The sequence below is a fragment of the Hermetia illucens genome, chromosome 1 (genome assembly GCF_905115235.1).
Source record: "Hermetia illucens chromosome 1, iHerIll2.2.curated.20191125, whole genome shotgun sequence".
Taxonomy (NCBI): domain Eukaryota; kingdom Metazoa; phylum Arthropoda; class Insecta; order Diptera; family Stratiomyidae; genus Hermetia; species Hermetia illucens.
The window spans coordinates 27515091-27539896 of record NC_051849.1 but is presented as its reverse complement, the minus strand read 5'-3'; the positions used below and the strand labels follow the sequence as shown (position 1 = coordinate 27539896).

Here is a 24806-nt window from a genome sequence, read left to right as displayed (position 1 = left end):
CACTTTTCAAACAAAGTTCTAATGCATTTATGCCTTGAAAAGGAGCGAGTGGAGCGAAGAACGATATCCCATATCACTTAATACTGTGCAAATGATAAGCTTGCAACAAGAGGACAAGCACAAAGACAGCAAACTTTGGTAACGCGACTGGAAGTCAATCCAGGACTAAGTGATCGAAGGGCTGATGCTCAAACAGCTCAGCAATGGCTCCATTATGTCTTCGTCGTTCGAAAACGCTGTGGCAAGGGGACTGCAATCTTCTTAGGAAATTCTGATCGGCGTTGAAGTTCACTCCTTTCTTGAGAGATTTCACTATTATGCTAATTAGGATGTCAACTCATATCGATGAGTGCCCATTTTATTATAAGAAGATCTTGTGAAGATTTGCAACTGTGCCTATATTGTAATGTACTTCATTTGTTTGAAATAATTAAGACTTCCCTTTTCTTTTCGCTAGTAATATTTAACCTTGCAAATACCGATATTTCGGGAACCACTTATTCCCTTCATCAGTGCTACAAGCCCTTCTGGTTACTTCATCTATCTAATGGTAGCTTTTGGCAAATTCGTTACTTGATTCAATCCTGCATTTGTTTTTTGTACTGACCTCTTCTTTTTCTTCAGCCTTTGTCCCATTCATAAGCGGGGTCGGCTCGTCGTGATCGGTTTCGACATTTGGCTCTATCGAATGCCTGATCTGAGTGCAATCTCGAGGTTTTTAAATCCTCATCCAGCATATCAAGCCACCGTTGTTTCGGCCTGCCTTTTGGTCGTTTACCATAGACTTCGATGTTCAGACCAATCTTGGCAAATTAATTGCCGTTAGCACGAATTGCATGACCATACCATCGAAGACGCCTCTCTCGCAACTTTTCCACAATCGGTGCAACCCCATAACGATAGCGTATATCCTCATTTCGGATGTGATCAAAACGTGTCACGCCACTAGTCCAACGCAACATCTTCGTCTCCATTACCGCAGGACGCCGTTCATTGTCCTTTATAGTCGGCCAACACTCAGAATCATAGAGGGCAACAAAGCGGATGACATTGCGGTAAATTTTAGATTTGAAACGTTCGTTGATACGTCGACACAAAAAACACCAGTGAACACCACTAGATCCAGAAATGCAATGTAAAGAGGGCGATGATTCTCACAGCGTGAACTGCGTCAGTAATTCCGCAGTTTTTAACAAATCCGGCTTGATCCATGGTTATTTTAACTATTTCGCGAATAGGGTTGTCAAGAAAGAAGTTGCCAGAAGGCATCTTTCTCGTCATCAGGTCGATCTGTCTGTGGTGCCTTCGCGATGAAGAAGTAAATAGTGCGATCAGCTGATATAATGGTGAGCTTCATCAGCCGATCATCAAACCGTTCGACTTCTTTAATGGCATCACGGAAACCCTCTGAGATGGCAATGCTTACACCATATTGAGTGTGTGGGTTACCAAAATAGAGAAGTTTATAGCCATTTTTACCGCGTTCGTGTTCAATGTCGCAGCCAGACCATCTTGTTTCTTGCAGAGCGCAGATATCAATGCGCCTTTTCCAAAGAGCTCTTGTGAGTTCCTCGGTTTTTCAAGTTAGGGTACCAATATTTAGCGTGCAGACACGTATTTATTTTGTTCGGACTAATTTGCTTACGCCCTGACGCAGTCCATGCGTCAGAAACCCTTGCCCATTTCTCGACAGGACCGGGGCTCGTTCTGCTGCGTCAACTGAGGTGGATGGCCTAGCATTTCTCGGAGGCTTGTGACTCAATCCGATCATATTGTTTGTAACGACATTGTACGCATTTTCTTGGTCGGCCTGTCGCGGGACCTGTCACCAAGAGAGATCAGGGAGGATTCAGGTAGGATAGTGGAATAACTCCAACTATAATCTATTTATCTCTCCGTGATCTGAGTATTTTATTTTTGTTTTACTGAGGATAGTATAGAATATGTTGCCTCAAACCCTCCTCGTTTACCTGGGCGTGGGCCCAGCATACTATGTTAATAGCATGGCGGAGTTGTTTTCTATACTGACCCGTGTTGTGGAATTAATTATTGTTATTAGTTTGTAGAGGTCGGTAATGTGTGGGTCACGTCAATGTTGAATTTCTATCACTTTCTCAGAATTTGCTTACCCCGTGAAAAGCTGATCATCTATTGATCGTTTGGCTCGAAAACTTCAAATATTTGTATAAAGACTATGTAAAAATCTCTGCTTCTACAAAACTCTTCTACTCTACTCTTCTACTTCTACCATGTGGGGCACTCAAAAAATATTCACTGCGATAACCGCGTTCGGGATCAAGAAGCCGGTATGTAACGACTAAGGGAATCTCAAAACAGTCCATTTCCGATTATATTCTGGTATGAACAAGATTTCTTCATAATCAGCTTGTATTCCTTGGGTACAATGCCTATGAGCTGCTGTGGTTTCTCTTTGGTTACGAAGTGTAATGCCTTTTCGGGACTTGTTAGTCCTTAAGTTCAAAGGTTTAACCAGCGTGCTATTTAACTCCCACGATAGCCCCGTAGTCCCCAAATTTTTCAGGTCTTCCAGAATTAAAGGAGTCGTTTGATCCAAATGTCATTCAGTGACAGCTCCTCCTCTTTTTGTTCAAAGCGCACACTTCCTTTTTAACGTCTTTTACCTCCATGCTTAGGTCATCTCAGCCTCTCGCATACGATCTGATTCTTGCGATAAATGCGTGTGTGTGTGTGTGTGTATGGTGGAGGAGAAGCTACGATAAATGCGTAGGCGTGGTGTCTACTACAATACAGGTCGTATACAAAGAAGTTATAGGGGATATAGGATCAGATTTGGAATCTGCCAACTTGGTAATGCTGATTCAACTCGGACCCTCAAATGGTGACAGTTGGAGTTCAACTACAAATTTTGTTGCATCATTTGGTTAAGTTACTTGCATAGAAGTCTCTGACATTTAAAACCTTTACATGAAATAGGATAAAAAGTAAAATTAAGGAAAACGGAAACTATCTAAATGCCTTATACTCCAAAAGAAGGGAGCCGGGGACGTGTGTATAGTGACGTACAACATCTATAGGCTATTTCTACCAAGTAGTGGCTGGAATCGCAATTTGTTGTTTGTTCTCTGCAGGATCTTACACCAAAAAGGGAAAAACAATAGCATGTTTGTTATATGTAATGCAATGAAGTGCAAAGAGCTCTGATCAGCTGTTCATCATATTTCTTGTGTTTGACTTTCTTTCTTCTTCTTCTTTCTATCCTTAGGAATTTCGTTATGATTGCTTAGAAATTCTTACGACATGAATTGCAGTTTCGTGCAGGGTAGAGGCAACTCATCAGAAGCTGCCTCACCTCTGCCCTGGGAGCAGGGTGACCGAAGCGGACTTAGGAATCCCTCGATTCTTAAACAAAATTTTAGTTCAGCCTCGGCCGGCTTAGGCTTAAAATTTTACAAGATGGTTTTGTGTTCAGTATAATGCATATACATATCGTGTTTTTGAATTAATATGAGGGAGCAAATACCACCTTGTAACCACTTCGGTCAACCTGCTTCCAGGGCAGAGGTGAGGCAGCATCTGCCCTAGATGAAACCGCAAGTCATATTTTGCAACTTGGGTGCTTGCCCAAGAATAAGGGTTCCATGGACCACATCCGAGAACGCATGTTGCTTTTCAACTGGTCCGGTCCGCCATTAAGTGGATGGCGGACCTAGAAAACCCTCGATTCTTAAACAAAATCTTACGACATCTCTGGAAATATATGATTGTCTTAAACACCTATGAAGGTTGTAGGGCGTCAGCCACCTGTACCCATCATTATCCTGGAAATAGTGTATTTTAAAGTTTAGTAGGGCTATACTCATCATTTTGCATTCAGAATTCTGATTGCTGATTCTCTTCCCCCTGTTTTGGATATCTTTTTAAGTAGTCGGCTCGTATTTTAACTGGAATTTTATTTTTTCAATATAGTATTTCGGGAATCAGTTTTTCCATTCCTCAGTAGTTTGTTCCTTCTGTATTTTTTTTTTCAACAAAGAAAATTGTAGCCAACAAAGGAACCTCCCTCCTTTTCTTTTTACGTAAAAGACTGGCTGCGAAACTTACTTTACTGATCTGGTTTACCGTTTCGTCCTCAATGACACTTTGGCCAGAATCGAGCCTTCAGAATATATTGTTTCCGAATGGCTGAATCCAAAAATCAAATCGTCCAGTTCCCAACTCGTGGTAGTGTGTGGCTGTGCGGGCCGTGTCAATTAAGTTCTCCCAACGTGTTCGTGGTTTCCCCAGTGATAATCTTCCCTGAACTTTCCTCTCCGGTTACTGATTGAGACTTCTTGTTTCGTTTATACACTTCGCGTGACCAGCCTACTCCAATTTAAGTAAGTTTATTGTATCCGAAGCATTGTCATAAATGTTCTACAGTCTCATGGTTGTACTTGGTCCAAGTATACGGCAAAGTATTCGATAATTTTGATTTAATTTTCTGGGTCAATTTTCTTGATACTTCACTTGGGCCGTAGCGATACCCATGGTGATTTTAGACCAGTTTTGACAGCATAATGGATGGATGGATTTCTCGACACTTCTCCAGCTACTATTTAACTGAGAATATTTGGTCCTTTGTGTAACATCAGATTCTACATCTTTCTTTGTATGCCAAAGGTTTTCTTCGTATAAGACTTCGACTTTGCTGATGTTTTTACTCCCATTTTGGACATGTGTTCGTAATTCTTTGGCTGTGGTGTCTGGTCAGCAAGGGAATTGTCGGTGAGGTGTGTCGTTATTTTGATGCATTTTTGTCTCCCCTTTATCGCTATTAAAGATTCTTATTTCGAACCCTTCAATCTTGCTCGATTTGGTAACCGATTGTCTAATAATGCAACAAGGACATTTGGCCCTTATCAGATAGTGGTATGAATCGCAGTTGGCGCCTCGCTAAGACAACATCTACAATAGAATATTGGTTGCAGCCTTTTTATAAACTTAGAGATGGTCGGGAAGACTCAACGTTTAGAAGCCCTTCTGTAAGTTTGGAGATGGTCAATTTTGTTGAAAAGAATGCCACATAGTGGCGCCTGTTTTGGGGTGGCATTGATATTTTTCCTAGTGGCAAAGTCGACCAGCTATATTTATTAGTTTTATGCAGGATGTAATCTTCTGTATTTCTTCGGGGTGTTTTCTGTTGTGCCAAAGTCGGCATTCTAAGTGCCTTAAAACTATTTTAATGTCAGGTGTGGTTAGTGAATCGTGCTTTTTTTCCTAGGATATCATCAATCTTGTGGTGAAGCTAAACCTTGACAAATTTCAATTTTAGTAGATCGCAATAGTCTTTTATTTATTGGTTTGAAGTTTGTGGCAAAGGAGTCAAACAATTTACTCACAATGAAGACGACTGTCAATTCCTTGGTTCCAGCGCTTTTTTTCTTTCGGTGGATCCAGTGAGTGGTCGCACCCTAACCAAGCCATTTCGTTTCCTGGACTATGAGAATCTTGGCATTGTATTCCGAAACTACATGAAGTAATTCTTGTATTGCTCTAGTTAGGTTTAGGCATTCAAAAATTTCAAAATTCAATAGAGTGATCCAAGCTCTATTGTCAAAGCCTTTGTTATTTTCACCTCCATATTCAAGACTCTTCTTGTCGTCTTCACACTTCTATGGGAGACTCTAGAGCTAAGGGACGTGCAACTTTATTTATCGCAGATTAATTCATATGGTCACGCGAAGAGCAGTTCGAAAATCTGTACAGGTTTTACCCAACTTTTGACAGATTGCTTGTATTCGTCGTTGTCGCTTCAGGTGCTGGATTTTCTGACATATTTTTGTCAACAATAAAATTAAAAAGTTAAAATTTTATTCGAAGTTTAATGTCAGATATTTTCGCTTTCTATCGTCCATAAGATTATATCTGTGTTCTGTAACTGTGTTCAAACAATCTAATGTTTGAACACAGTTCCAGGTAGCTTTGCTTTTTTCACATTTTTTACCATAATAATAATAAGTTCTAGAGAATGAAGGGTCATCTCCCATAACATTCTGGGTCATTCCTAATCATTTTCTTCTAATTGATGCCAATATGTCAAATAGGAACATTTCTTCGATTACCCATAACGATTTATGGAATTATGAAAGGAAAGGAAAGGAAAGGAGGATCTCTCCAAATTGCCGGGCGAAAAGCCCTCCTTATAATGAATTTCTTTACTTAGAATTCGCAATTCCAATTATGTTCCTATCGTTATGTAATTGCGAATCACCCAGAATAAGTACCGCCCTGAATTTTAGAACCAAGTAACTTGGCGGCATTGTGAAAAAATGGCACCTGATGATTGATCCGTATTACTAGGTGAAATTGCGAGTTTTACAGAATCTGCTACTTGTCCATTGACATTATATATAATATATAAATATATGTCCCTTCTTAGTCCTTTGCTGGGTTTAGGGCACCCACATAGTCCCTTCATTCTCATTTTCCAATTAATTCCATGAGATTGTTCTTCAGCTTCATTACCATCACACTCAATACTACGCAAATATTAAGTCTACAATAGCAGGACAAACACAAAGAGGAACACAAACATCCATGTCGACCGGGATTCGAACTCGGGGCAACGAATTCGAGTGTCGTCAAATCTGTATCTTTCATTATTGATGGTTGAGAGAACTATCCAATACTCCTCATGCTGTTCTGAATCTGTTCCTTTCGCTCTACTACTCATACCAAAACCTCGCCACCACCAATTTAAAGTCGTTCAAAAGCGCATTTTTGGATACATGGTAAAAATCTTTTTATTTAGGCCCAATTTGGCGGATCATATCTGGCGAGGCACTTCGCATTTATGAGTTTAGCTACAAATATTGGAATTTTTCTATTAGAGTTTATATATAGTTTGGAAGACGCCTAGTATTAGATTGTCTCTTCTTTATCTCTGCCTTTTTGCTGAAATATGAGCAACTATACACTTCAACAACATATTCTTTTTCCAATCTACTGCTACGATCTTTAACTTTATTAAAATTAACACAACTAATTCAACCCCACAAATACTGAAGTAGTAGAAGTAGAGTAGATTATATTCGTGCTTAGCCTGAACAAATATCTTATTTGAAGGCATTCAGATACAAAATCAGCTTACTGTAATTTTCTTTTCTATTCCTCAGCTGACTATCTTCAAAGAGCTAGCTCATTATCGACACGATCCGACTTAGCACAATCAAATAACTGGATAAATATACGAAACTTGGAAAAAGAACGTGAATATTTAAAGCAACGGCAACAGGAAATTCAACATCAAGTAAGTTACTGGACTGCGCTAGGAGTAACAAATATTTTTTGGTTCAAAGGAGGCACACGTTTTTTTTCCTTTGACCTATTTTATGGGTCTCTTTTTGTTTTATCGTTATCACTAATTTCGCTGTTTTTCTCTCATATTTTCAGGATTTATTGACACGTCAAAATCAACAGACTATGGGACTACAGATGGATCCATTCTTGTCGGGTATTACGGATCACACAAGACAAGAGTCAGGAGACAGTGGATTGAGCTTATCGTCAAATAACTTCTCTGTAACACCCGACTTTTTATCAAATATAGACGATGGAATGGACTGCCTAAGTGGTAAGTAAAAATATATTCAGTCAGTGAAGATCAGTTAAATTAATTCTATTTATTTCATTTCATTTTAACAGAAAGCGGTAACTTGGATTCATTAAGTGGACTCGATAGTGCTGATGATTTGGTCCCATCATTACAGGTAAGTTGATTCATAAAAATATCAATTTGGAAAAGATAATATTAGACCCCTAGGAGGCCTGGCTCTTTGTAGAGTCATGATCTGTAGTCGGTAATAGCCCTGCTCCGTTCGAATAGTTGTAATGCTGTCTCTGCATATTCGGAAAACCTATCGATTCTTTGCATTTATTGTGACAATTACCTTGGAATATTTGTAAAATTGCTGCAAAAAACTCCACATCTTCTTTTATTTTGACGCATTTCCAATTTATAAGATTATTAAGTATATGGAAAGGAGAATTGCACGACTGGGGTTCTATCGAATTTTTCGCTATCCCATATGGATAACAGTTGAAAATTCTTTTTTTTATAGAAATTCTTATTTTATAAGATATGCGGTAGAAATTCTCAAGAGAATATTTTAGGTAATTTGGAATTTCCAAATCTACATTAGCAAAGGGTGCATAGTTCAACGGTAGATATCTTCGAGCCACTCTGACCTCATTATCGCAAAGCAGACTCAATAACCTCGCCTAATGACAGTTTAGTACGAGTAGGAAAAGAAAACGAACTTTACTACAAAAAGAAAATAAAATAAAACCATGTCTTTAAGAAACACATTAAACCAAAGGAAATCATCCTGGTAACCCTATATCGAGCCAGCCGCTCACGCATGAACATAATGGTATGGCATGGCTCATTGTTCTGGTTTAGCTTCCACGAACTGGCGATGTGCTGTTTTGCGCATACTTCCCTCATTGCGATAATGGTTTAAACGGCAACGATCACATTTTCGTTACTGGAGGTTACTTTAGAATGGTAAACTCTGTCGAGCGAGAGCGAATTTTCATGGAAGGAAATTATTAATCGCAAGCAAAGCCGGGAAAACCTCGGAGAAATTTCCACACTTCCCGAATTAAAAACAGTAGATCACCTGCCAGCTTCATGATCGCAGGAAGCCTGTCAAATATCACCTCCTCTAACATCTTTTCTGTATTATTTTTAAGGCTTTGATAGCAAGACAAACTTCTCTTTCATTCGGGGGAAAACACTTCTTTATTTTTTTTCTTTTTTCCTCATAATTTTTCTTCGGTAACTTCAGGTATCTGAGACCGTTAGCTGAGTTCTATTCTCCTGTTGCAATTATTTTCATCAAAAGCCGCGGATAAGTAACTTAACCTTTTCGTTTGCTTCCTCGGTCTTCCCAATACTACTCCAAAGGTCCCGGTATTCTTCCGCCGGGTTTCCCTCTTATCCAGTGCATTATATTGTTATATGCATCGGTTAGACGCTAACGCAGCAGCCCTACTTTTCCTATCTCTTCGAGCAGTGACCTTCTTCTATAACCGTCAGAAATGTCTTCTCCTCAAAAACCCCGCTGAATCAGCGGACCATCCTAGTTTTTTTTACTTCAGAGGTCCCTTCGATCGCCGGTTCTTCTTTCTTCAAGGTGTTCTGGTGAACCTGCGAATACGTGCATTTCTTCAAAAATACTGCAACATTTGAGCCGGTTAAGCATAATGTTCTGCACAACATCCACATTACTAGCTCCCTTATTTTTTCTAAGGTGCGTCCTTTACCACCGAAGGAGCGCGCAGTTGCCCCGAAAAAGTTTGAAGAACTTCTTAAGCAGATGTCTAAATGAGCACACGAATCCAGACCGATACTCCATCCCACTTTCTCGACCTTGGACTAAATCAACGCATATGACCATACCCCCGTAACTTCCGAAGTCACTAGAACGTCAACATACATACCTTTTGAATTCTTCGAATTCACTAGGATGACTTTTGGGCTGTGCAATGCGGCGCAAATCTTTCGGAGTTTCACCCAATCTGTGCTTCGAAACTTCCAATTTTGTCTCGTTTATTAGGATGATATTCTGGTCGCGTTCTTCTCTGAGTTCGAAGATTTAAATCAACTCGAGTGCATTTTTCAACGTCCCCTTAAAGCCGGTCTAGTACTCAACACTGAGAAATGTAAATTCTTATAATTGCGGGTGAAACCCTTGGACACTTGATAACTCCTGAAGGCATCCAACCGAACTTAGTCAAAGTGCAAGCGATTTCGAGCTTCTTGCTTCCGAAAATAGTTAAGGATCTAAGAAGAAAATTGGTCGTGTTAAACTTCTATCGTCGTTTCTTTCTCAAGGCCGCCCACCATCAATCGATCCTTAACGCTTACCTGACTGAGCCGAAGACCAATTATTCTTGCCTGATTGCGTGGTCCCGAGAGGCTTTTCTGGCGTTTGAGACGACCAAGTAAGGTGGAAGCTACTCTTCTGGGATTCCCTCAACAAGATACACCCCTAGCCGTATTCATTAATGCTTCAGACATTGCCGTGGGCGCTGCCCTTCACCAAAAGGTGAACCAAATCTGGCAGCCGTTGAGCTTCTTTTCCAAGTGACTTAGCCACGGTCAATGGTACTGCAGTACCTATGATTGGAAGTCATTTGCTCCATATCTAGCAATAAAATATTTAGTTTCGGTATTCCGTTGAAGGCACAATGTCCACGGACCATAACGCACCTACCTTGGCTTTGAAACAGAAGCCCGACAAAGCAACTTCGGCCAGTATATTTCCGACATTCAACACATAGCTACAAAGTATAACGTAGTTACCAAAGCTTTGCCACGTATTGGAGAGGTAAAGATCTCCCCAACCGATAATTTTTCGGCAATCGCGGAGGCGTAGTGGGATGATGCATTTCTTCAGAACCTCAGGACCAACTGTAAAAACACATTTATGGAGTTACTCCTGGTCGTCAATGATCAAGGATATTAATTCTTGGGCTAGACCTCGGTCCACCGATCGTTTTCATACAATTCATCACGTAATTCGCGCTAATGAGAATTCACTTACCAAGATTGGTCTGAACATCGAAGTCGATGGTAAACGACCAAAAGGCAGGCCGAAACAACAATGGCTTGATACGTTGGATGGGGATTTAAAAGTCTCGAGATTGCATCCAGATCAGGCATTTGATAAAATAAAATGGCGAAACCGGTCACGACGAGCCAATCCCGCTTGTGAAAAGGAGAAAGTCTGAAGAAAAAAAGCCTCTCTATGGGGCTATCTGACCTAGCAAGATAGCGGAGAATATCTTATAGATGGTACTCACCAACGTGATACCTCTATAATTGCTGCACTGTGTGATATCTCCCTTTTTGTGTATGAGACAGATAATGCCTCGTTGCCAGTCGTCAGGCATTGATTCGCTGTCCCATACCTTGAGCACAAGTTGATGAATCACTTGGTGTAACTGGTCACCTCCATGTTTAACCATCGGCTCCGGACGACTTACGACTTTTTAGCCGATGAATTGCGCGGACTGTTTCTCCTATACTTGGTGGTGACAGTATTTATCCGCCGTCTTCAGTTGGCGGGACCTCCAACTCGCCGATGTTCTGGTTGCTCAGTAGCTCATCAAAGTACTCAACCCATCGCTCCAATATGCCCATTCTATCGGAAATCAGATTTCCTTCTTTGTCTCTCTCTCTGGCAGGATGAGCATCGAGGTGTGTAAGGCTTCATTCTGCTGACTTGTTGGCAAAACTTCCGCGCCTGATGCGGTTGCTCTCTGTACTTTTCTACTTCACAAACCTGTTGGTTCCCCCAGGCTTCCTTCTTCCGTCTGTGAAGTTGCTTCTCCATTCGACGGAGTTCTTGGTAGGTCTCTGCGCGTGCCCGTTTCTTTGAAATTGCAACATTACTCGGTATGCAGCGTTCTTCGGTTCCATTGCTAGCTTACAAGTATGTTTGTGGTCGTATCAATGATAACGCTTTTCAGGTGGTTGTGAAGATCATTTGTTGATATTTCATCTCCAGGACATCTGTTAGCTGCAGTTATTGCGGCATCCATTTCTCCCTTATAGGTATTTCGGAGGGCTGTGTTGTGGATAGCTTCAGTATTCACTTTCACCTAATTATCAGAGGGGATTGTAGCTGGTGTTGCAATTCGGGTCCAGAGCACTATGCTAACGAGATAGTGATCCTAGTCTATATTGGCCCACCTATACGTGGTCAATTTGGTTGAAAGTGGCCTGGAGAGGCCCACGTATGTTTGTGGAACGCTTTCTGCGGTACTTCCAACAACCATTTCGTGCGATACTACTAACTGAATAACCCGCAGTCCGTTATCATTGGTATTTCTATATAAGCTATGGGAGCCGACGTATCGCCTGAATACGGGCTCCGTCCCTACTTGGCTATTGAAATCTCCAAGTATGATTTTAATATCAGAGTCTGCAGTCTCCGCTGTAGGGACGCGAACATTTATGGGCCTTATATTTCTAAGTTTGCCTCGCAAACGCAGAGTGCATAGCCTTTCGCTTATATTTTCAAAGCCGATAACAGCAGGTTTCATTTTTTGGCTGACTAAGAAACCTACTCCGAGCACATGGTTTACTGGATGGCCACTATAATATATGGTGTAGCGACTCTTCTCCAGGAAACCGGTCCCTGTCCAACGCATTCCCAGCAACGCTGTTACATCAGCCTTATATTGGGACAGGGTATCGGCTAGCTACTCAGTAGCATTCGGTCTGTACAGGGAGCACACTTTCCATGAAAAAATGAGCAAATCAGTTTTCCGTTGTCGTTGCCGGGTTCGTCGTTTTAAATTTCATCCTGTCCGAGGCTCTTTCTGTGGCTTCGTTACATCAGTTTTCCGTGTAGGGTTGTCAGCCCAGTTGATAAAATTTGTCCCGGTTTTAGGCGCGGGAGACTCGCCTTCATCCTTCTCCATCTGCAGTTTTTCATTAAAAAATAACTCGCAATGATCACCACGTGGTGATTGAGATAGGGTTTGATATTAGAGCCATTGGTGTTGGTTCAGCGGGCGTTTCCCGAGTTTTGTGTTCCATCATGGGTACCAATCCACGTTTCGACCTAGGACCGGGCCCAGGCTTTATCACCACATAAAAATGTAGTGTTCAATCGTTCGATTTTTATTCACGATCAAAAATGGTCATTTTATAGCTCAAAGCCAACCGGTTTTTGTTGAAAAATTGAAGTATTATCTTTGACGGTCCACCATTTTGCGAAAAATTAATATTTTCTTGAATCCTTCGATGGAACATTAATTGTTACTGTTATGTAACTAAATTCATCGATATTTTTTGGTTCAGATGATCCATTTTGTTACAATTTTGATCACTGCAAAACATAAACATAAAAATACAGTTTTTTTGGCAATCATTTGTAAGATAACTATATAATATTTTTCAATAACAAAAATTACTGAATGTTGTCTAATATATATAAAGTTTCCAAGTTTTCTTAAATACAAATTTGTGAAAATTACCTGTTAAGCTACTTACCTGCTCCTCCCTCTGAGGAGGATACTTAAATCGAAATTCACTGTTCTGTGTATTTTTCCTTAAATTAAATAAATAACTAAATAAGGAATATCAATTTAATTGTAATTCTAATTATTGCTTCCTTTTCATTTAGCTCGGAGACAACCTATGTACTGAAATGCTTAACGATGTTCAGAGTCTGATAAACTCGCCATCAACGAAACCCGATAATCTGAATTGGTATAAAATGTAAGTTTTAATCCTACTATTAAATGAAGATAATAACTTGATTCATCAACTAAAACTAACCAGTTTTTTATAAGATAAAATAATACTCTTAAAAATGAATGGTGCCTTACGGATCAAAAGGATTTTTTTCTTGCTCAGTTTGAAATGTACCACGAGGTCTGATCAAAAAGTTCCAGGACTTTCTCAATAACTTTTTATTACCAATATTTACAATTGTTCTAATTTATTCAAAATGGGTAATTTATTCAAAATACTCCCCTTGAGAGCGAATACACTTCTCCCATTGGTGTTTCCGCTGTTCCATGCATCTGGAGAACTCTGTTTCATGAATGCTGTTTAGCTGTTCTAGCGTTTCTTCCTTAATCTCCCCTATCCTCTGAAGCCGCTGTCATTTTCATTGGGTACTTGAGTTTTGAGAACAGCCAGAAGTCACACGGAGCCAGATCAGGAGAATAAAGAAGATGGGGAAGGGATGTCATCGAATTTTTGGCAAAAAACTCGCAAATGAGGAGCGCGGTGTGAAAAATCTCCCGCCTGGCCTCTTCCGACGAATCTTTTGGCGTAAACTTCTCAGGGCTTGGAGGTATCGATAATAATTAATTGTCTCACCTTGTGGGAGAAATTCATGATGGATGACGCCCTTCGAACCGAAGAAAATAGCGCATATCACTTTAACGATTGATGTCACCTGGCGAGCTTTTTTGGTCTTGGTGATTTTTTTGACTTCCACAGGAACGAGTGCACCTAGGTTTCCATGTCGTAGCCATAAACTCAAGACGGTTTTCAAAAAATTTCCATTAGCATTGACCAAGAGGTCTTTTCAAACATCGAAGGGATTCGTTTTTTGATCCTCTGTCATCAATCGTGGAATGAACTTGACTGCAACCCTTCTTATTTCCAATTTTTGGGTCAAAATCTCTGGCATGACCCAAATGAGATGTCGAACTCATCTGCCATCTCTCAAATCACGTCAAACGACGATTGGAATGCACAATAGCATTCACTTTGGCCACATGAAAGTCGTTAACTGAGGTTGAAGGACTTCCTAAATGAGGGTCATCTTCCGTTGATGTTCTCCCTTCCTTGAACCGTTTAAACGACTCGTGACACCGTGAATGGCTCATCCTTTCATCACCAAAGGCTTGCTGCAACATTTGGATTGAATTGAATTTCCATGAACGATTTTCCCAATTTAACGCCAAATTTCTTGCAAACACGTTGCTCTTTCTTCACGTCCATGACAAAAAACGCGGAACACGAAAAACAGACTTCACTAAAACCTCTGAACAATCGGTTTGGACAAGGTTGGAGCAACAAAACAAAATGGAGATTACTCAGGATTGTTCCCGCTAAAAAATGAACGCCGAACCAGTTGTCAATGTTAACGGGAAGGCGCGCAACTGGGAAAGTCCTGGAATTTTTTGATCAGATCTCGTTGTTATTTATGATTTTTAATCAAATTAGTTTAATTCTTCCTATTTTTCGTTATATTTTATTAATATATTTGTTTTTTTTTTTGTGATTTTTTTTTTCTAATAGGAACATTTCATGAATACAATAAAATGACGAAGCGAAAAATATTATCAGATATACAGATACAAAATAGAAAAGAAAACTGAAACTGATAAGCAATTTATACTACTATTTACGATACTACAAAGTAATGAGAATACTAAACGTATATTCAACAGCAATACAAATTTATCAAAATAATTAATCGAAACGTAAGTACGAAACTGAACTACATTGAGTAGGTTTACAAGAAACAGAAAAAAAAATTAGTTGATACTAATGAAATGAGGAAAATAAGCAAAAGGATAAGAGATAACAAGAACGAGTAAATACAGAAGAAAAATATAAACACACGCAGGCAAATTAAGTGACCTTAAGATGAAATGCAATATAAATACATAATTATAAATATTTGTTGTAAAATGTATGTAACCCTGGCGGTTATGTTCGTTTATACACAATTTTTGTAAAGTTTTAAGTTCTTTAATTTTCTTCCCAAGTGTATTGTTCAATACTTTTTTTTGTCAATCGATTTGCATTTTCTTTTTTTTCTCTAAAAGTTTTATTAGGAAATTTAAGAGACATATCCGTTTAATGAAATGAAAATTATTAAAAATGTTAAAAATATATATAAACATATACATTTTTACTATATATACATTACACAAAGATAATAACGAAAGTATATACCACGCGAAAAATACATTTTTTTTTATCTAGAAAAAGTGTCTGTATGTTTATTTTATCATTTTATTTAGTTTATCCTTTATATGATGCAACTTAATTTCTTATAGTTTTCTTTTAATTTGTTCTACTTTTGATGATAGTTTTATGTTTCTTTTCTGTTTTTGTATTATTATCATTTAAATTTAGATAGTTATTAAATTTCAATGATAAGATTTACATTTTTAAGACTACAAATACAAATTTACTGTAGGGAATGATTAAACAAACTTTTATATACACACCCAATATGTGGAGTGATATCATGGAAATTTTTAAATAAGAAATTTAGTGTTAAAATTGTAATTTTAAAAAAATAATTATATAAAAAAAAATTATCAGATTATGATTGGTTACTTAAAAATTTTACAAGCAACGTTTTCAGTGTATTAACAATATTATGTGAAAGTCAAGTTTGTAGTTTATTATTGTGTTTTTTATTTTTTTCTTTTCGTACATATCGAGAAATATCATTGTGAAATAAGTTGGAAGTTTAGCATAGAATACAGAATAGTCCACGAGTGAGATTTTAACGAAACAACAAATGTATAGAGAATAGAATATGAAATGCCAACTAGAAAGATTACACCAGATATGACTACATTCAGCACCCTAAGCAGCAGGTCTGCTTACAAAAGATCGAAAGTTTAACAGATTCAAAGACTTAAGGGATGCAAATCAGGCTTGATTGCATTCTGGACGAGGCAAAGGGAGTTAATTCCGCCCGGCAGATGAAAGTCTCAATTTGAAATAATATTCTAACCACAAATCATGGCCTCGGCATTCCAGAATTTCTATTCTCTATACATTGAAAGTGGACGCAGTTCTATGCAAAACAATTGATACTTTCTTCTAAACTATTGTGCAAGTCCAAAATTAGATTCTTTTTCTTAGATTTGACATCGTTTTAGCGAGATAAGTTAAGTGTAAGATATTTTATTTTTAATATATAGACAGACGATTTATTGCCATTAATTTCTTTTTGAATACATACAGATAACATCTAATAAATTCCCGGAAAATTGGGAGAAGCATGTTAGTAGTAATATTTGTATGATCTTTAATACAATATTTACATACAAAGTTGGAAAATTTCCTACAAAAAAAAATCATTAATTCTATATACGTTAGTTTTTATTCTTGTTAAATTTTTTTCTGAATGTTTCAAAAAGTTTTAATAGTTTTGGTTACATTTTAACAATCATTAATCGGTTTAATGTAAAAGAGAAATTTCATGGGATTGATTAAATTGCACGAGTCTTATGTGGAAGGCTAACAGTCTTGGCTTTGTTTACAGGCGGTGTGATAGCTGGAAATCAGTTTCAAAATTCTAATGGGAGATCGGCAATATTTGTTTTATCTTTTTTTTTTCTGATAGACTTAGACTATTTTTATTATCTATAATCAAATTTCGTATAGGGAATATAGAGAGAGTTTACAATATAAATGTATTTTCTGCGATGACATGATTTCACTGAATGTTTAGATTTGATTGCCCAATAAAAGCTGAAGCTGTCGTGCAAAGCTTGGAGGCAAATCATGGACCGAAAAGTGCCTTTGTGAAATCTGTTCGTTGCGTTACTTTAGGATGTTGTTTTAGGTATAGATAATTGAAATTCACGTCTGCTGTTTTAAGAAACTCTAAATTTTGAATGTTAGGCAAACAGTTAAAAGGTATTTAGGAAAAGTTATTATTTTTACTATCGCAAAACTAGATATGTGTCTTCTGAGTACTAACTTCAAACAGAAATTTACTTGTTGAAAGTTTTACTTCTTTATTTATATAAACAAATATATTTTTATGACAATCAATAGATAAGATATGAGCTTAAGTCTAAATTTCTATTCAGTATAATTCTTGTTTATTTGTTATTTAGTTAGGCAGTTAAAGTACTTTTGAGTTAATTGATGTCTGTCCCGGGGGATGGTTTGAAAATTGTATCCAAACTTTTATAACTTTCATCTAAATTTGAAATCTAGTTTGACCCCGATTCAATTTACATTTATAGATTTCATGGAAGAGCGAACTTAATAGCTAGCTTATTTATTTTTTATGTTTCATTAGTTGTGCAAAGACTACTATAATTGATTCATACATTCCGATATAAATAACTATATTACATACACAAACACAATCGAATGCAAAGCAAAAGCAGAAAATGCGAAGGGTATAATCAGCATTTTTAAAGTACGAAGCATTTAACGAATTAAAAATGAAAATATGATGTTGGAAATCTATTCATGCAAATTGAAATGGGGTGTTTTCCATTCTTTTTTTATTTTATTTTTTTTTATTAGTTAATTTTGAATTCCGTTCCAGACTTATTTTGTTTGTTTTTTTATTATTTAAATTTAATAGTAAATTTTCAAACCATTCCCAAATTAATTATAATCGTTCTTCGTATTTAGAAAGTCATTTAAATTTGGCAATTTCAATATTATGGTTGGTAAAATTTTCGCGGTAACTAGAAACTCAGTAATGATCGTGGATGAAACAGAAAATCTCTTCAATTCCACACTGAACTGGATATAGTTCGACACTCGGTATATTTGCTAGGGAACATAACAACAATAATAAATTTTCTTGAATGCTTTTATCTGTTTCGTAGAGGAATAAAAATAATAGACAGATTTAACAAAAAACCAAGAAGTCCACAAACAAAGCCAAGCCATGTTAAAATAAACAAATTATCAAGAAATTTCCTTTTGATAATAACACCAACATTCAGCATGGACAAAAATGAGATTAACTTAACTAAAGGAAAACTGTCAAAGCTGTCTGCCTGTCTGTATTTAAAAATAAAATATATTACCTTTAGAAAATCGCAAAAGAATTTATTGACAAGATCAAAAATGTGCGCATTCTATGGAGAGAATCATTTAGAACACAATAATAAAACTATAAATCATATAAAATGAAATATCTACAATACAACCACAATGCAATTGTTATAAATCTGCTCGATCTCAGTACATGTTTTGCTCAACTAGAAATGGGCAGAAAGTAATTCAATAGGAAATATTCTAATATTTATAGCAATTGCCCATGCTCAGACTGAAACTTTCATATGCTCACCGTAATATTTGCTCAAAACAAAAAATGAAAAAAATTTACAAAAGTAATTTCTGATTTATAAGAAATCAATTTATAAATACACACGAAAACATCGTAATCAATCAAGAAATAATCTGAATGCCGTCCATTTATTATATAAATGTTTTATTATTTTTCATTTATACTTTTTTTTTTTGTTAACACAAATCAACAGAACACGTAACCCTTTTTATAATACTTTTTATGTTCAGAAACATTAGACGCTGTTTATACAACAGTGAAATTTGTTAAACGCATACATAATCACATACAAACTGATACCAACCACTAGCAAAAAGGATAGCATCGATTGGTTGAGAATTTTATAAATTAAAACTATGAAAATCGCGGGGGGGTTTTGTTGGCAATTGGTAAGATCTCTTAGCGTAAATCTAGTGACTTTGAAGTTGTGGCTTATGAAATGATGTACACAAGAAAATGCCGATGAGGCTTAGATGTATTTGGCCGCGTTAATGGTGTTGCAAACATATCAAAGTGCGATAGATATGTTCAAAAGAAATTCAGAATTAAACCGGATCTTAGCCTCTGATACTCAGCGATCAAGTAATGTCACTGCAATTTGGTTTTCTATACGTATTTGTCGCTTATATTGGGTTGGGGAAAAAGAAATGTCGTATTTGTAATCGAAATTTGACGCCTTATTTAACATTCTTAGAATTATCCGATTTAAGTCAAATATGCACTGTTTTGTTCACAAATTTGTTGCCATTTAGAAGGCAACTTCATTATTCATTGGAAAAAACTCTAACAGCCAGTTTTCGTAAGCCTCTTTTGAGGCCAACTTAACGCGTTCCCACCAGACACACAGCAAAACCTTCCTGGCCGTAAATCCGGGCTTGGCGATGATTTAGGCCGGCTCGCCACGCTTCGACCACGATCTTTTTCGCTTGAGGTTGCCGTACGTGATCCACTTTTCATCACCAGCCACCATTCGCTTCAAAAATGGGTCGAATTCGTTCCGTTTCAGCACTGCATCGCAGGCGTTGATTCGGTCCAGAGCTTTTTTGCGTCAACTCGTGTGGCACCCAAACATCCACCTTTTTTTGGAATCCAATTTTTGCAACCCAGTTCCTGGCCAATCGAGCGAATGCTTACATGCCGGTCTACTTGGATGATTTCGACGATTTTATCGGTTTCTACGACGATTGGCCTACCAGTACGGGGTGTATCTTCGACATCCACTACACCAGAACGAAATCGATCAAACCAACGCTGTGCTGTGCGAATCGTTACAGTATCGGGCCCATAAACTTCACAAATTTTTTCGGCCGCCTTCGTTGCATTTTTACCTCTCAGGTAGTAAAAACGTAAAATATGACGAATTTGTTGCTTGGTGGACTCCATTTTTGACGCGCTATAACTTGAGACTGAAACGTATGATCACAACACTGTCAAAGAGACACTTGTAGCACAAATTGTCGCCATGTCAAATCGTCGTATAGTATGACCCGATGCAAGATATGTTTAAGTGTCGCCATTGACAAAATACGACATTTCTTTTTCCCCAATCCAATATATTAGAGCTCATTTTATCATCCTGAAATCGTTGACATCATTACATAAATTGCAATTTCACTATCAGCACGCCTTATAATATCTGTGATTTTTTTCTAGTGTACTTACCAACTTTCTCCTCTCACATAAACGTGAGTGCAGAGCAAAAGTTGGTAAAGTTACGGACATTTCTGTTGATTATTTAATTCGCATCATGAAACAATTATGCAATGAAAATCAAGTGCCTTAATAAAAAAAAAACCCCAAAGCCCCCCATTCATGACCGAATCGTGCCTTATTCAATTTCCTAGCAAATTTTCGTAGAATTTGCAAATTGGCACCAATCGATGACAATAACAATTTGATGTGATTGAACTACAAATCTAGCAATGAAGATAAACCACGGAAGGATCTTTTTTTATAAAACTAACTCCAATCGGGCGAAGTTGTCTAATTTTTTATTAGGAAACATGAGCCCAGATTGAGAACAAATTGTTTTTTTGTTTATTGCTCTTCTAACACGTACAACAGTATTTTTCATTTGTTCTTTCGTGTTTTATTATTTTTTTTTTAATCAAAATATACATAGTGGTAACAAAGATATTTAGAAAATTTCTTGAAGAAAGGAATTCCCTTGAAAGATTTTTCTCCGAGGAGAATGTGAACAAACGTAAGACAGATCGAAGCACACAACTCTCTATAGCAGACAGTAGAGACTTGTAGCATGCAATACAATCAAAGGACAAGAAAATTGTTATCTACGAAAGTGCTAAATTGTTCATTTGACATTGACCTCATGCACGAGAGCCTGGATCCGGACACAAAACCGATTGCTACACAGACAACACTTGACCAACTATAGAAAACTCTATCACGTTTTCCCCAAACGTAATTGTACTTTCAAATCGGATCCTTGCAAAATACCAATGACCAACTTTTTTCAATCAACACCTGGATGAGGTCGATGGTTGGAAAAATGAGATAATTTAGCACAAAGTAACATCCTAGCGAATAAAATCGAGGCAATTTAATCACAATAAAATTTTACACGGAAATTTTATTTTGTGTGATGTATTCTAGTACCGAATTTATCAACTGGCTATAAGTATAATAACAGAAATTTTTTGGCAATTTAGAAGCAATTGAAACTGAAACGCATCAAAATTTAGGTCAAAATTAAATATCATTGTAACAAAAAAAGAAGTTTTAAACGAGGAACTGAAAGAAAAAGCGTCCTCGGGAGATTGATTCGAGTCTGTTTGAGCTATTCAAAAACAAGCACCGAATCAATCACTCGAGGCTATAAAAATCAACCAAAAAAATTGTAAAAATCAAGAAAAAAAACATCCAGACATTAGAAAGAACACAACAAAACGTAAACAAAATCTTATACGGAAGTCTGTGAAAATATTCTTTTGAAAATATGTTTTGAAACAATACGACGCTAGTAAAAAATAATTCAAATTCCTTCAGACTTTTCACAAAGAAAAACTATTTTGCAACAACAAAAACTGAAGCAAATAATTTCAATTAATATTGTTTACTTCTTTTAAATAAACTTTTACTCGGACTTTTTATTGTTCTTGCCGCGACAAGGACGATATCAATGATAGTCACTGACATTTCTGTTTCACCAAATCAAATAATTGTATATTTTCTTTTAGAACGAAAGTTTTTAATAAATTGTCAATACAATATTTGTCTCTATATAACGATGAACAGTAGAGATGTCAACAAACAGAACTAAGAATCATAATTATGTAAATCTGTTCATTCTCTGAGTTTCAATACACACATAAAACATAACGAAATAATCAAACGAAATGTGAAGAAATCAAAGTAAGAATGACTGATTATGCTAATTAGAAAGATATTTAGCAACTACAAAAGTGAAGTAAGTAAAATGAACCTTAGGCTAAATTGTTGAAGGGAAGAAAATCAAAACAGTTTATGAATATTTTACAATACATTTAATAATAATTATGTACTACAAATACACGATAAATTGATTTTACACGTATATACTTTTCTCTGTATTAAAAAAAAAAATCATGAAACAAACAAGCAAACACAACAACAAGAGTTTTTAATCAAAAATTATATTGTTTCAAAATGTATATTTTTTAAAAATCGTAAACAATAAAATTGGAATATAAGATTTTAAAAAAATCTATTGTTGGTTTTTATTTTAATAATTCCCGGCAATATCCTAACCCCAATCCAACCATCAAAAGGATTTTCAGGCAAGATGGCTTACACTTTTCTGATTCAGTCATGTGTGTTTCTGCATTGTGGCAAAATATTCATTTGCTGGCATCAAATAATAGACTTTAAATAGGTTTTATGGTTAATAAGCAGAGTTCAGTGAAATAATTAATACAAGAGTCCATTTATAAACCACTGGAATATTTATTCAGACTACTTTTATACACACTTTAGTATATCAATATACAGGGTGCGGCAGCATAAATTCCTTTTTTCAAAACTCAATAAAAACTATTGTGTGCATCGGAAAATATTTATTTATTTTTTATAATGTAGGTACATGTCTAAAGTTTTTATTTACATTGTTTTGAAGATCAAATGTGTTAGGTGACGTCCCCCATTCTCCATACATTGCGTAAACCGATTTCTGGCGTTTGTCATGACTCTTGTTAGCATGTTAGTTAGTTGGTCTTCAAATCTTGTAGGGTTCTTGGACGGTTCACATAAACACGGGATTTCAAAAAACCCCATAGAAAAAAATCACAAGGGGACAGATCGGGAGAGCGTGCCGGCCATTCCAAATCGCCTCTAATTGAGATAAGGCGCTCTGGAAAGTGTTCCCTCAAAACAGCCATCGATGCTCTTGAAGTGTGTGCTGTGCACCGTCTTGTTGGAACCAAGTGTCCCCCAAATCCAAATTTTCTAGCCGTGGGAAAAAAAATTCTGTAGCATGTTTACATACCGGTCCGAATTCATTGTCACTGTAACCTCATTTTCCTCAAAAAACCAGGGACCAATAATTCCAGCTGAGGAAATTGCACACCACACTGTGACTTTGGGTGAATGCAAAGACTTTTGATGCAATTCTCGAGGGTTGGGGTTAGCCCAGTAGCGCATGTTTTGTTTGTTAATCGACCCACACAAATGAAAATGGGCTTCATCGCTAAAAAAACAATAGCACCCTCGGGAACGACATCAAGAAGAAGCTCACACGCGTTCATCCGGGAATTGAAGTCACGTTCTGAAAGTTCCTGCCCTATCGCCATCTTATAGGGATGAAAATGAAGATCATCACGAAGAATTCTTCTCACAGAACGATCGGATAGTCCAAGGGCAGATGCGTATTTGCGCGCAGAACGCCGTGGCGATCGCAACATTGACGCTCTCACTACTTCAATGTTCTCAGGTGATCTAACGGGCCGAGGGACTCCAGTTCTTCCTTTTGTCGCACTTGCAGTTTGTCTGAATGTAGTGACCCATGTAACAATTGATTTGCGGTCTGGGACGGGAGCCAACGGGGCTAAATTAAAGCGATTCCGAAATGCACGCTGTGTTGCAATAACCGCTTGAAAAGTAAACCTCAACGACAAAGGCACGCTCCTCACTATTCCAACGCATGATGGCGACTGAACCGTGTCGGGACAAAACTTTACAGTATCCCCTCTTGAACGAGACCACTAGCGCTCCGCTATGACATCAACTAACTGAGTGACGCGCATTATAAAAACGGAAGTTATGCTACCGCACCCTGTATTACGCATCACTTGCGGCTCACGCTGTGAGGGCCTTTGCCACACTCTCCCTTGTGTGAATGGTGTACGACGGTGTAAAATGTAATGTCAGTAGCTTGTATGTGCGATGTGGATGCGGCGTAATCGTCTCATATGTGAACATTACTGTATCACCAAAACACATGTACACCTGATATGCTTCCTCCATCTTGCTCATGCCCACTACCTGCATGAGTTCCATGTGTCTCTCTAGAGGCAGAGACTTCATGAATATGTTGGCGACCATTTTGTTGTCCGTCGGCATATGCTCAAGCTGTATGTCTTTATTTTTAACAGCTTTCTTGATGAAATTGAAGTGCATTCGGGCATGTTTTATTCGATCGTAAAATCCAGTCCAGTTTTATTACGCCTTGATTATCGCAATAAATAATCCCATTTTATAATCCTGGGAATTCCAATTCGTTGAGGTGATCTCTCAAGTACATCGACACCTTCGCCTCAGTTAGCGCCTTGTATTCTGCCTCTGTCGTTGATAACGCCACAGTTCTCTTTTTCCTGGATTTCCAGCTGATCGCGACTCCTCCCAGTGTGAAAATAAGTGCTAGATCCGGTACTCCTTTTAGATATCTGAGCACTGTCTTTGTCGCGCCCAATGTTCCTCTTTTGAATCCTCGTTGAACTGGTTCAACACGCTTACACTGTGCGCTATATCCGGTCTCGTCGCTATGGCTAAATACATTAGTGATCTCACTAGCTCTCGGTAGTGTCGATTCTTCGACGGTTTCGTCAGGTCTGTGGCTGCTTTCAACCTTGATGTAGGACTTCCTGGGGTATTCGGCAGTGTGCATGTGGTCATGGTGAATCTTTTTAGAAGTTTAATAATCGTTGGCGCAACAATCCATATTGGATCGGGGCCTTGGAGTGTGTTAGAGCACTTCATTCAAGACCGTAACGGTACACTACAGTACACTGTAGGAAGTAATGTGGT

The 24806-nt window shown here is 37.6% G+C and overlaps 1 protein-coding gene across 3 annotated transcripts in view; it reads left to right on the top strand.

The window, feature by feature from the left end:
* LOC119647700 (transcriptional coactivator yorkie) overlaps window positions 1-18587 on the top strand; it is a 243851-nt gene extending 225264 nt beyond the window's left edge. For all 3 annotated transcript variants that reach the window (XM_038048800.1, XM_038048792.1, XM_038048785.1), the window contains 5 exons: window positions 7137-7270; window positions 7414-7594; window positions 7666-7730; window positions 13164-13258; window positions 14798-18587. In XM_038048800.1, the coding sequence (XP_037904728.1) occupies window positions 7137-7270; window positions 7414-7594; window positions 7666-7730; window positions 13164-13258; window positions 14798-14810 (488 nt within the window). In that variant the 3' untranslated portion in view covers window positions 14811-18587. The remainder of the gene's footprint in view (window positions 1-7136; window positions 7271-7413; window positions 7595-7665; window positions 7731-13163; window positions 13259-14797) is intronic.
* Window positions 18588-24806: the final 6219 nt, after the last annotated feature.